General features: G+C 42.9%; 1 protein-coding gene across 1 annotated transcript; it reads right to left on the bottom strand.

The window, feature by feature from the left end:
• Positions 1-1,996: 1,996 nt before the first annotated feature.
• LOC133921919 (conserved oligomeric Golgi complex subunit 1-like) lies at positions 1,997-8,842 on the bottom strand. Its single transcript, XM_062367023.1, has 6 exons — positions 6,517-8,842; positions 5,622-5,816; positions 4,310-4,614; positions 4,035-4,220; positions 3,202-3,379; positions 1,997-2,750 (listed from the first exon to the last, which is right to left on the bottom strand). The coding sequence occupies exons 1-6, from the start codon at positions 8,731-8,733 to the stop codon at positions 2,607-2,609; spliced, it is 3,225 nt and encodes a 1,074-aa protein (XP_062223007.1). The 5' UTR covers positions 8,734-8,842; the 3' UTR covers positions 1,997-2,606.
• Between the last annotated feature and the right edge of the window lie 5,201 nt (positions 8,843-14,043).

The following is a 14,043-nucleotide window of genomic DNA, read 5'->3' as shown; positions in this document are numbered from 1 at the left end:
GCACCTCTTTATGTAGATATTACTCGTTGTATCTTGGATACTTTTCTTTAAGTTCGCTAGCATAAGATACACGTAATATTCGATTACAAAGGAGATCGGCAGGTTGTTAATCCTATTCAAGGACAGGTGTGCTATCCTGCTAGCTAGGGTGAAAGCAACTGCTTCTTGTATTCTTGCAGGGCGGAGGGGGGGCTAGGTTCCCAGCTGCTTCACAGTCAATGGAAGCTCCCCTCCTCTCCAATAAATTTTCTTTTGTCATAGACGAGAGAGAAAGAGGAAGAAGAATAAGAAAAGAGTAAAAAAAGTAAGAAGTGGATAAGTTCTACTACCTGATTTATCTGTATCTGTCAATAAATTTTTGGTGTATTCATCTGATAACAACAAAGCTATAAATGTGAGTGGCATAATCCTATTCGGTTAAGATCCGTAGCCTAGCATCAGCTGTCTACACTCAACTTGCAAGTTGCATGTACCTTTCACCCTTCCTTTTGGCGCTTGGAACGAGTTCATGCCTGCCGCCCCTTTTGATCGCGATCTCGACAGCAACAAGCACTCTCCCTTACCTCCACGAACTGCCGCTCAAACTTAACAAACTTAACCGATGCGAAAAGGAGAGCATTTTTATAGTACTTCCTAGTCCAACGATTGGTTGGGAGTATAGATTAAGCCTGACCCTTGGTCTTAAGGGGTAGTCTCTGATATCGTACTTAATTTGACTAGTGCTGTGTCGTGTAGTAAGTAACCAGTGAGTGTATCGCCAGGCCTAATGGAGAAAGGAGGGTAGAGAAAGAGGGAGCTTGAACTGGAGCAACTTCAGAACAATCTCTTTCAGTGAATGCAAGTTGCAAGGTGTTTAGACCTTTTTCCGGTACAAAACCGCGTCGATCGCCGGCGAGATCGCGACGCACTTTTGGGACCAATTGGCCCCACCAGTATCCGACCGTGGAGAGAAGCTGGTGGCCACGTTGGGAGCCCCGATCGTGCTATGTGTACGTGTAAAAGCGTTAACCCTAATATGCTTTGTGTGCGTAGGTTTGTTTATAGGTAGAGAGTTGTAAGCGAATTTTAAAGACGGTTGGTACGGATATTATGAGAGCTAACTCTCGTTGTATGGGTTCGTATATGAGACATGACATGATTATGACACTAAGAGGATATCATGTGTATTTACATCCCGTGCACATCGTAAGTTTCAGCTAGGTTATTAGTGTTTTCGGTTTCGGTCCGTGTGATCTAAGTGTTCCGATATGATGGATTTAATATCATCTTAGTAGTTTAAATATATTCGAACTAACTTATAAACTTTCGTGCTTTAAACATACTAGCTACGAGTTAACCCTTTTATACGGAATAATGACAAAAAAACAATAAATATGTTATATGTATATGGATCTGTTCTATAAGTGAGCTAGACTATAATCAAAATTTGAAGGTAGGATGTTATGGGGAGCGTCAGTTTTCTCTCTCATCTCTTATCCAACAAATCATTTCATACGTTACTTCACTCTCTTCCAAACGGTCGAAGGAGTTGTTCGCGGTTCGCTATCCGTGTGCAAATCATGGTCATGGATCATCACATACACATCTGGGAAAGGGCAAGCCCTTTTTCCCGGTGCAAGCCCAATCAATGGCAATGGCCCATGACCATGGCACAGGCGGCCATGACCATCACGAGCCAGCAACATCTCATCCACCGGCGTTACGCCGTGTTTTGAACCACATTTCAATTCTCTGCTCTCAAGAAATCCAGCTTACCATCTTTTTCTTTCGTGGTTCTGTGAAAATGCATGTTTATCCATTTTCTGCCCTCTGATTGAGCCCAAGTCCAAAGTCAACAACCCTTTTTTTCCTCTTCTGGGAAGAACAGCATCCAAGTCTTTGTTCTAACTTGTTAAAGCGTACATGCATGTAAAAACGTACAAATTTCGGCACGCCATACAGGCCCTTGCTTGTTGCTTAATAAAGGAATGGACCGAAGTTCTAGGTGGGGGGGGGGGGGGGGTAATAGAAGACTTTATTACTATATTTCCAGTGTACACATCTGCAAATTTGCCTACATACAAGGAAAACCGCAACCGTTGCAGTTTCAGCACTGCAAATTTCTAGGTTAATGTAAAAAATCCTCCAACTCACCGAGCCAAAAAGAAAAAGGGAAAAGAAAGAAAGAATTGACACCAAAATTCTTTTTGTGACTTCATGTGTCGAGTACCCCAAAAAAGTGAGCTATCATCATCAGGAAGTTGTACTTGCTTTGTCCTATGTACTGTGTCAAATTGCAAGTAGGAAACATACTGTGAGCTCATTTGATTTCCTTGAACACTCCATCTCAGTTCGGTTAGGAGACCGAATAGATCTTGTGCCATCATATTCTGTAGCTTCTCCTCAAATGCTGTCCAGTCTAAAAATGTGAAGATGCATGGTATGATGTGCTGAGCAACACTGCCAACTATATGGCGATTGGCATCATTCTGTCGTTAACAGATTTTCCATGGCAGATTACACCCGCCAGCAGTTGTGTCATTCTCTTCAGTGACACATGTGAATTTCCATTGAACATATAGAAAGCATTGAGTATTGAATGAAGATCAAGGCTCATGGTACTGCAACTATGAATCATATCGAACTCCCGATGTGAAAGAAGAGAAAAACCCAGCTGCTGGTCCAGGAAGAATGTCACTGAGCTTACCAACCTGGCCATCCGAGAGCATGGACCCCCATCTCGATGTGTTCTCCCCAAATTTGCTCCCGACCTGATAAATGGCAAGACATGGAGATTTTTAGCTGAAGATTTGTATTCAATTAGAGAAAAATTCCAATGTTAGGCTCTGGGTCAATAAGGTTCGTAAAAGGGAGCTGGCGAAACATCTTATTGACTTTTTATATAAAGAAAATGGCGTTCTCTCATTTCCACAAGCTCAAGGACTAAATGAAAATCAAAAGTACAGACGACTTTGTTGACCTAAAAAAATGTTATGTACTAGCAATAGTCACAAGAAATGATTCAGTCAGCGCGCAATTCATTTCCCTTGTTTTACGGGGCTAACTTTCTATGTCCTATCATGCTTATGGAATATTTCTTCAAACAAGCAGAATGAATATTGATGATCTACATTTAGTAGGTTATACAGCAGCAATGATTGCTGGTTTGTTTACCTTCTAAATTGAAGTTAAAAACAAATAAACTTGTAGTCAGTCACTCACCTGGGTAACAAATGACTTAAGCAATGGAGCTGCACCTACAAGACTTGCATTATCATCAAGTTCTGGTGCAGTAGATCTTTCTCCATTTGAATATGATTTCCAAGGACTTTTAGATGTTGAATCGCCAGCTGGCGACTGAAGTGATGATTTGTGTGCTCTTGATGATATAGCTGGGGCACTGCAGGTAACAAGATAAATAACAAAACGTTTAGAATCGGCAAACAAGCAAAAGTATTCTTCACAAGCCACCCAAAAGTCCCCTTAGAAAGTCAAACTCCTACCATGGGTTCCTAAAAGGTAAAGGTTAAAAAAAAACAGATAGAAGAATGAACCTTCATAAATCTCCTAAATGCATAACAAACATATCGGGGGGAAATTTCATCTCTTTTTTTACATGTTTAGCTGTCCATTTTTTTCATTTCCTAGTCATCCATGTATAGTGGGCCAGAATAGAATATCCAAATGTCATCCAAAAGTAACAAGTCGTAGTGTCACTGTGTGAGGATGGAGCACTGAAGCTGCAATATTATATACCTGACCAATGTAAGCACTTGACATTCAGTAGACAACTTTTTGCAGATTGCTATTTACATGCTCAAGAATAATGGTTTCAAAATATTTCAAATTTTACTACCATCCATCAATATATTTTCATTAAATACTTTTAAACACAAATCTTAATACCATAACTATCTCCACTGATTGTACTGGTAGGTGCAAGGCTGATAAGTTAATTTCGTCATAAATCTAGAAGTCTTGAACATCTTTCAAAATCACCTAAAGAAACATGCACTTGGCAACAGTTATTCACACATGACACAAAGAATATTTACCTGATCGGTAGGTACTTGAATCTTGGAACTTGAGAGCACCTCATAATGTTTGAATCTGTATTTGACTTTGTTGGTAACTTTTGTACAGTACCAGTATACCTGTGATTCAGTTGGACCAAAAAACCGAGAAGAACAACATAACGCTTGTAAGATTGCTTCTCATTCTCCCACAAGTAAGGTTCATACCTGTTTCATGACACATGTCTCACATATTTAAGGAATATTAAGTAATGACTTGACAGACATAACAATGCATAATGAAAACAAATTCTTACGTGGCCCAGTCTATCGGATCCAATCTCTGCGAGAGCTTATTGATTAACTTGTTTATAGGCTCCATGACAGCTGAATCTGCCTGAAATTGATATTGTTTTCTCCTGAAGTAAGTCTTGGTGATGGTGCTTGGGGAAGAATCCTGTTTTGTCTGCAGTTCAGAAGTGTTGGTGGAAGGATTTTTGCCTCCTGATAGGACGTCGCCAATGAAACGCAAGTCTAGCAGTATTTGCAGAACTCCTATTTCCGAAACCCGAGAATTCCCAGACTCAACAGATACCAGAAATTTTTCATAAATATTGATGACCTGCATACATTTAAGTATAAGTTGTTGGATTCGACCCTGCGAGAGGTGGGTCGATGAACACACACGCGAGCTCACACTGTTAGCAATTTCTGATGTTTATTCAAGAACACCCAAAAGCCTATAGCTGCTAACAACCTCTAAGACACAGGAGTTTTCTCTGTGCCAGTAGCTTCTGATGTTTATTCAAACACCCAAAAGCATATATATAGCTGCTACCAGCTTCTAACGGGTGAAGCTCATCTAGAGTTTTTGATGTTTGAAGCTCCTCAGCTCCAAAAGCATACCTAGGGGGGGGGGGGTCACCCCAGTATATAGGCCTCATGACCGACCTACTGTTGCTACAGTACAGCTCATATGGAATATTCATAAGTACAGGTTGAGACATACTCCGATAAATACAGAGGGAGCGACTAGGTCATCTAGAGTTCTCATAATTAAAAAAAATCAATGTCACTTGCAACATTTTTGCAACTGAGGCACTCAAGCACTGGTGTTTATTGTCTAGATGAAGGCACTAGTTTTAGTGTGAAGACAGTATGGCCACCTAAATCGCAAGACCGGTTACAGTTTATAAAAATAAATAACTAAAACAAAAAAAAAATAGTTCTTAAGTTGCAATGTTTGACTGATAATAATCTGTTCCTTTACTGGACAAATATGAATTAGACATTGCCAACGCTAATAATGGGACAAGCCAAAGAATTTGCTTCTTAAAATGTGTCAGTGTTATTATCATTATGGTGCGAAAAAATATCTACGTAAAATTCAGATTCACCGTACTGAGTTCCTGGAAGAAACCGCAAACAAATTTGTAAAGATCAAAATCAATTCTATCAAATAAAATCAAGTAATAAGCTATTTATGGTTTATGCACATGAAAGAAGAAACAGCTTAGCTACAAACAACTCAAAGAAAAACCTCTTAGATTCTTGACTAGAAGTTTGATAAAATACTTCAGTTTCAGTCGTAAGCATTGTGGTTGTTTGTGAACTTGTAATAGAACATACCTTCTGCAGTAGCTCCCATGCAAAATTATGCAAAATAATTCTGTCCAGGACGTGCCCTCCAACTTTATGAATCTCCAAACATGCTTTATAAAGAAAGGATATGATGTACAATGAAGGCATTGATGGAAGAGATATTTGCATCTCCAAGGGACCCTCAGTCGTTTCCTCTTGTTTGATGACTGTGACTTCCCAACCCTGACAAGGCATAAATGCAATTAAAACAACTAGAATTTTATATCTATGAAAAATGAGATAATTTTGTTTTCAATGGACACTAAATAGCTTGAGGGAGCAATACATTGATGATGAAAAATCTGGCCAAAATATAGTGCTTGACTTAGGCAAGTGTGTATCAGTGTTGAAAAAGCGTTAGGCGCGCGATGGGGTGACACCTAGTGCCTGATCAGTGCTAAGCAGGTACCTAGGCAGGCTAAGCAGCAATTAAGCGCTAGGTAGGGTGGCCCCTAGCACGTAGGCACTGCCCAGGTGGGCTAGGCAGACCCTTTAAAATAGTGGATCATATTTGTGCTAGCTCCTCAATCAACTCTAAGAAAGGTACACCTTTTGACATTCCTCTAGAACGTCTCATGACATATTACTTCAATATCATTGTACATTCGGCAGGCAAGACTAAACCTCTTAAAGTACACCTAACCACTATTTTTTTACTCCTATAATTTCTCCAGACGTGGCAAGTCATTATCAAAGAGATATTGTCTTCTACCTGTTCAGAGATGTCCAACATGCTGCATAATTAATTAATTATACATGTTACTATCGTTATATGTTAAAGATGTTGCCTTAGGCAACCTACCCAAGTTTTCCCAATTGATCCATATTACATTGTATTATATACTGACAATGATCAAAACAGCAAGTGGGTTTGAAGTTGTACCCGTAAAGGAGTGGACGAGGATAGTGAATCATCTTTATTGAGATCATATGAAAGAATGTAAGATAATTCAGTGGACACCCATGCTATCCATACGCTATGAGCCGTGATGCAAAGTGACTGCAGGGTCTTATTGAGCTCATCAAGTCTGGGATTAGAGCTATCATCAGTGCCAAACAAAGAAGCTGCAGCAGCAATAGTTTGTCTTCTGGGGCTATCAGAGAATTGCCTTCCAGGACTCCTGGGACTGTCAAATGTGTGCCTCCTGGGTGTAAAAGGCATCGAAGAATCAAAAGATACCCTTGAATGTCTTGGTGTGGGTGATGATAACCTTGCAAATGATGCACCACCAGCCTCCATTACCCACTGCCTTGGGGAGCCTAGTATCAAGGGTACATGACTTGAATGGTATCTCAACGCAAACAAGAGACGACCAATGAAGAGAGACCTCTCCACTATAACAGATGCTGCAGGTTTTTCATTATCCTCCTTTTTGGTACTCAATGAAGTAGAGAGCTTCCTGAGGTTAGCTTCTAATTCTTTCAGCAAAGCCGAAATGGTACTATAGCATTTCTCCTGGAGATATGGCACTAATTCTTTTAGTCTCGGAGCTGAATTATGTGACTCCACAAAGCTTAACAGATCCTCCAGAATATTCTTGCATTTGCTGTCAATTGCATTCCTGATCCGACTAACTTCTGGCCCGAAATACGAGGTAAGGCAGCTATGGAAGTCATTCTCATCAGCAATTGGTTTCAAGTGAGCCAAAATTCCACCTTTTTTTATATTAGACTCTGAGAACCAGAAACCACCCCCGGTTGAAGCTTTCCGCGTGTATGCAAGGAAATCACCGGTATCTTTTGGATCAGCATTGGCACAAATAGAAATAGCCTCAACTGATTCCTTCACATTAACACTAGCACCCAAACTATCAAGTTCTGAATGCACAATGTCCTTCATCCGCCGCACAAATGCCTCCTCCATCCAATCCTCAAAAATATCCTTGCCTTCCTTCAAGATCAATCCACGGATCTGATCCCATGGTGATTCAATCTCCGATCCAAAGACGTTCTTCAGCCACTGCTCCAAACTCCCCTCCAATCCTTCCCTCCCATCTAGTGCATCACGTACAAGCCTTTGCACTGATCCAAGCAACTCCCCACTCCCAATGGCATCAACCAACCTCTGCCCCCTAGCGATCACACCAAAAACCTCAGCACAACATTCCTTGAGCCAATCTGTACAGGCACACGCCACAGCATCCGGCTCAAGCAGCACCATGGTAGCCTCAAGCTGGTTCATGTGCTCCTTCCACAACCTAGCTTCCTCATCAGGGTCCGGAATGCCGCCGTACAGCTGCTCAGGCGGCGTCTTCTCAAGCACCGTCTTAAAGAACAGCGGCAGATCACTGAGGGCAGGCACAAACAACTGCCCAACGTGACCGAGCGTGATACGCACGATCCTCGCGACATCGCACAGCACGGAGGTGTGGGATGACAGATCCGAGGCAAGCCCGGCTAGCTCTTGAGAGATCCAAGCACGGCGCGAGGTGAGGAAGAGGAGGAGCACCTGGGGCGGGGCGAGCGACGGGGCGTCGATCGCGGCCGCGGCTGCAAGCGCGTCAGCGTGGGCCGCTACGGGGAGGCGGCGGTCGGCGAGGCGCTCGCGCGCGCGCTGCGCGATCTGCGGCCGGAACGCCTCTACGAGCCGCGCCTGGTGCGCGAGGAGTGGAAACCGCGCGGCGGCCGCAGCGTCGCGGGACAGCCGTCCGTGCACGACCTGCGCCCGCAGGTACCGCCCCGCGGCCTCCAGGAGCAGGCCCTCGTCGAGCCGCCCCCAGATGTGCTCGGGCGTGTCAACCAGGTACTTGGCGCGCGCGGCAAGCGAGTAGAGCCGCGCGCGCCCGCCCGACGGGGAAGGCGAAGCGGCACTGGCGGCGGGGGCCTCGGGCGGCGGCGAGAGCGACGAGAGGGAGCCGGAGATGCAGGAGAGGTTGTCGGAGATGGAGTCGGAGGACTGCTTGATAAGGAGGATGGAATCCGCGGAGTCGAGGAGGTCGCGGTAGCTGCGGCCGACGAGCTGCCGGAGCTCCTCCTCCTTGGCGGAGATCTCGCGGCGCGTGGCGCTCTCCGCCGCGCGGATCTCCAGGATGCGCTTGGTGCGGAACAGATCCTCGGCATCGTCCGCGCCGCCTCCGCTGGGGACGGCCGCCGCAGGCATCGCGACCCCGCTTGCCTTCGGGCGCACGGCGAGATCCAGGAGGGGATCGGGAGGGGTCTGGGGGTCTGGGGGAGAGAGACTGGCTACTGAAGAGGCACGTTCGTGTTCGTTTGAGTTGGAATGAGGTGTGTTTGGTGGACCGATAGTGTGTCAGGAAGCGGGGCCGATAAGTCAGCGAGCGATGGCTTCGTGGACCCGGCTCTGGAATTGTGGGCCGGTTTGTCAGTGGGTGAGGAGGTGGCGACGTTGGTATATATTTCCCCGTTAGTTTCCACATTTCGGCTAATTGCCAAAGTGGGTTCAGAAATAATAGGTGTTTTTTTTAAAAAAAAAAATTGTGTATTTTGACTAATATTTAATCAAATTTAAAAAAATTCTAGTAAATGAAAATCATACAACCAGGTTCGCAATTCAAAATAATTTTACACCATATAAGTTTTGTAACTATAAATGATATATTTTGTGAGAAAATTTTATTTAAAATCTAACTTCGAAGATAAAAAAAAATACATCTACTATTTCTGAACAGATGGAGTAGTTGCTAAATGCAATTGCAAATCTCTACTTTTAAAAAGAATCTAGACGCAATTTGTGGTTTGTTCAATCACTCCCTAAAATCAGAAATTAATTACTTATTGTAGACAGAAAGAGAGGAGGATAGTTGATGCTTGGGAGATTATATCGTGTGGACGATTTGTCATGGGTGTCATCCCTCTCTCCATCTCATCTCCGATCATCACGCTTGACATCTGCCTCGTCCCTCTTGCGGCCCTCCGAGTGTCCCTTCTGTGTCACTCTCAAGGATCGCATGGCGCGGCGAGGGCAAGACGCCTCGAGGACGGTGGTGGCATCCCGAGGATACAGAGCTACCAGTCCACACTAGTCTGCCCATCGCCATTGTCGAGATCATGAGCTGGTGTGACTGCCGCCATCAAGATCCTGCAAGGACAACAACGCCTCGGCAGCGCGACCCAAAATCTGAACATGGACAGCTGCCGCTGTCGAGATCTTGCAAGGACAACGATGCCTCAGCAGCGTGACCTGAAATCTGAGCATGGACAGCAGGTTCGTCGGCAAACAAACGACCGACGTTAACATGGGAGGCCCTCACTATTTGGCAACTATAGTTGCTCCTCTGATCGATGCATGCAAATGCATATGGCATGCCATGTTTGCTCTTCTACCATGTAGAGTGCAGAAGTAGCCATCTTATACTTTATGCTTGCTAGCTACTACGTACAATTGATTTACTGTTCATAATCTAGCCTTTTTTATGGTTCATTAGAATTTGTATTAAAAACATAATTATCAAGTTCATGTTGATAATGGTATGTCATGTTCGTCCTACAGTCCCCAGAATTGTTATTTATTTGTTTTCCTTTGCAGATACACCATCAGCAGAGTAGCAGGAATGAAGGAGAACAAATATAGGTTGATGTTGCTATATTTTGTCATTTTGCCCTATCATCAAATAAGAGTAATTATTGTTATTACATTGTGCCATACACAATTTCTAACACCCAGATTATTGGATCCTTATGTTTACTTGATGAGGAATGCTAAGGCTTATGTTTATGTGATTGTTTTTGGATCTTGTGTTTACTTGATGAGGAATCTTATGATGGGAGTATGGCTCGATCTTCTGAAAGATAATATGATATGTTGATTTAAGGAGTTTTGAGTTGATGATCTAACTTGCAAGCGGACTGAGAACACAAGTAAGAGAATAGAATATCCAATCTGAATTAGTATTATGAATATAGATAAGGTTTACAAAATGGGGTTCCTCAAACCAAACAAGCAGTGAAACTGCAATGTGGTAGAATAATCTAAGAAAAACTCGAATTATTCAGGTGTCTATGGCTAACTATATATAGAGGGTTACACAACGCCTCTCTCGGGTGATCGCGGAATGCATAAAATGAATTTAGTAGTGGGGCTGGATTTGTTGGAAAAATCATCTTGTATCATTTCTAGGTTGTATTTAAATACTTCTGTATAGCTCCGTATTAAAGAGATATGATCCAATTGCCACACGGTTGTTTGTTTGAATCTAAATCAAATTTTGAGATTGAGTTGACTTCTTGCAATCTTTATTTCCACTTCCCGAACGAGTTTTGAGATGGGAACAAATCCATTGAAACATAGATGAAGTCTCCTTTCGAGATTGTACTCAAACATCTCTATTGGATTTCGGATGAAAAATAATTAATACTTTTATTTAGGCATGACATTAGACTCTAAATTTGATTCGGATTTTGAATTCGAGTGGGACATGGATTGCAATCCAAATTAGCTTGGCTTGAAGGTGATGTTGATGGCTTGTAAAAGGTTGGAGAAACTTCTTTATCTTGGAACCAAGTTTGACAAGAGGGCCATAGCCCACAAAAGCATAACAATGATAATAATTTGACAATATACAGTTCTCCAATATTAGACAATAGCATATTCTCACCCAACATAAATAAAAGCTTCCTAAATGATTTTACTTGTCATTCCTTATGAGTGGTTGTATCCACATGTAGCATGGTCACATCATGCTAAGGTTAAAAGAATGTTTATACAATTATTTATAGAAGTCACTATTGTGCACAAATCATTTTCTAAGGTTGTAAGCTCGACAGAAAGTCGAGCATGCTTTATTAATCAACATACTTTTTCGATTTGCAAACAACTAGCAAAACTAAATTTGAGATTGTATGAAATTCCTGAACCCCACTAGCATATGTTTACTATTCGAGGTCCTAGTTAGCAATGAAGGGGGTAACATCTCATCATTGTTTAAAGCCCTAGCTAGAAAGTGTGAACAACTTTTTTTTACCATGCAGTGCACCATATAGGGTTTTCATTTACAATTGCGACTTATATTGTTCTAGTATTAGCTTGTAATTTGAATAAATTTTTTTAAAAAAATCATTAAGACATTTCCATTTGATTACGCATGCCTTCATACAAAGCTCGGCGACTTCAATCTTATATCCAATATTAGAGAATATGCAATGCAAACTTTATAGTACTCATGGGAATGCAAGAACTAGATATTTTGCTATGAATGTACTACTTACATTTTATTACTTCTATTTTGACTAGTCGGCATATGAGGAATCCACTGTTATCTAACATTGGACAAAAATGCCCCTCAAAATATCTTCGAAACAAAAAATGGAGTAAAAACTATGAATGGTGATAGATAAAGGTGTAGGGATATTTTTAGAAAGTTCATCTTGTGAATCGTGAGGTTTTAAGTATTTGTAAATAAATAAAGTAGTCTGTAAGAATTTGAAAATGGAGAGAGTACTAGATACTAATGTTTTGTGGCAAAGCAAGAAACCTTTATACCTAGATACTTGTGAGAATTTTTAGAATATGGGGCTAAGAAAGATTTATAGAATATGGATATTTTACATTGTAGGCATTATGATATTACCACTTTGTCCTACTTCACGCCTCACTGCCGCACCATTGCGGTAGATAGAGCCTAGGGTCAATGTGTGTGTACCGTGTCACGAGTGAGAGGACCAGGATCGGAGTAAGTGTCCAATGGGTTCATGGTCTCATGGTGCCTATGCATTGTTGATCTTGTCTCTCATAAAGTTACATATCTTTTGGGCGGGCTGCGATCTAAACCATCATTGACAACATAAAAGCGAGGTTAGAGCAACAACCTAAGCCCAATGGATCCAAACTGGGTTTCAGCTGCCCTTAAGGACCTGGTATACCCAGCATCTCAACGCCTGAGCTGGACTCAAGCTCGAATGGGGCTTTGCTTTCCATGATGAACACAAGAAGCTTTATGGTGCATGTGAGGAACCGTCCAAATAGTATTCTAATTAATCATCAGGAGGATCATTATTCATAATCACAACCTCAACGATTAATCAGAATACCATCCCGGTAGTCCCGGCACGTGTTTTGTGCCCAGGATCGGAACACATGCCTTCCAACTCAAATATCACAACACAGTTTAATAGAGAGCAAATAATTAAACTGGATTACAATTATTAAACATGCAACTGCTTCCACAATTTACAACAAAAAAGGAACAACAACAACTACGCAGCGGAAGATAAACCTATACAACAAGAGAGTATGGAGCCGGATGCCCTTAGGCTCCATACCAAAAGCGTCAGAGTTCGGAGTAGAAGGTGCTACTCCTGCCCGCCACCCTGATCGGCAGGCACAAAGTAGCCGAACACTGCCTCTTCCTCACCAACCTGTGAACCTGAAAGCAACTTAAGGGCAGCACCCCTTAGTACGAAGGTACTAGCAAGTCTTACACAGTATGAGTATATATATTCTCGACTCCAAAGATCATGCATTTAAAGCTGTAGCAAGGATTAAGACAGGTTTAAGTTCATTAAGCGGTAAGCAACCTAGACTCTAGGTGTAAGCAACTGACTTAACCAACCACCCACTCAAACCCTGCCAGCCAACTGATCAGAACAGATATATAAACAAGTGTATAAAAGTAAACCATTACCACCAAACCACCGACCACATACCGACCAAACCACCCAAACCAACCATGCCACAACCCACATCGAAACTCTACGACCAAAAAATGGTCGCTCGGTGGAGATAAGCGATAGCGATGCTCATGACCGAGAGCGCGGCAGTTTGAACTGATTATACACCCTGCAGGGGATACTCCTAGACCCACACGACACAGGGACCATACGGCTTGTGCCACCCGCTAAGATGCACACAAGGGGGTACCCGTGACAACCTTTCCCAACCAGGCCTAACCATGTGGATCAACCATAGCTCGGCGAGGCGGTATTAGAACTACTCCTCGAGCAAACTAATACCGCTAAAAGCTCGGACTCAAACCGGACTCACACCGTCTATGACGAGGCCCACATGACCACGTCTGCGAAGGTAATCGGCTCGCCTACCATTATATCAGCATGTGGTGAGTAAGATAAGTGCTAAAGCCGACTACACCGATGATCGGTGCTTAACCGGTACAAGCGGTCTACGGTGTCCGGGTTCCCTCCCCGAACTGCCTGAGGACTCCTCGTGAGCAGATGACACCCCTAACACCGCCCACACCTCGTCTCAACTCACCACTCAACAACCGACACATCATCAACATAACCACAAATGTGAACAGGTAAAAAGCCCTAGGCTCGCGACAACGGTGGACGCCGTCGTCGACTTCTACCGGAAAGCCTAAGTACCACTAAGCATAGCGAACTAAAATTAGACCGCGATGACACCACTAGGCTCCAATGGAATAACACATGACACGTGACCGAAATGGAAGAATGCATAGGCATAGGTTCTACCCAACTCGGAACCCGACACATG

The sequence above is a fragment of the Phragmites australis genome, chromosome 1 (genome assembly GCF_958298935.1).
Source record: "Phragmites australis chromosome 1, lpPhrAust1.1, whole genome shotgun sequence".
NCBI classification, from domain to species: domain Eukaryota; kingdom Viridiplantae; phylum Streptophyta; class Magnoliopsida; order Poales; family Poaceae; genus Phragmites; species Phragmites australis.
Note: the sequence above shows the minus strand (reverse complement) of the source record. Positions and strands in the feature narration are given on the sequence as shown.

Excerpts from the sequence above, each read along its gene's own strand:
- LOC133921919 (XM_062367023.1), bottom strand. The coding sequence starts at position 8,733 with ATGCCTGCGGCGGCCGTCCCCAGCGGAGGCGGCGCGGACGATGCCGAG. Across the intron at positions 5,817-6,516 it reads CCTCGTCCACTCCTTTACGG|GGTTGGGAAGTCACAGTCAT; the intron begins GTACAACTTCAA and ends ATGCCTTGTCAG. Across the intron at positions 3,380-4,034 it reads TTCAAGTACCTACCGATCAG|TGCCCCAGCTATATCATCAA; the intron begins GTAAATATTCTT and ends TGTTACCTGCAG.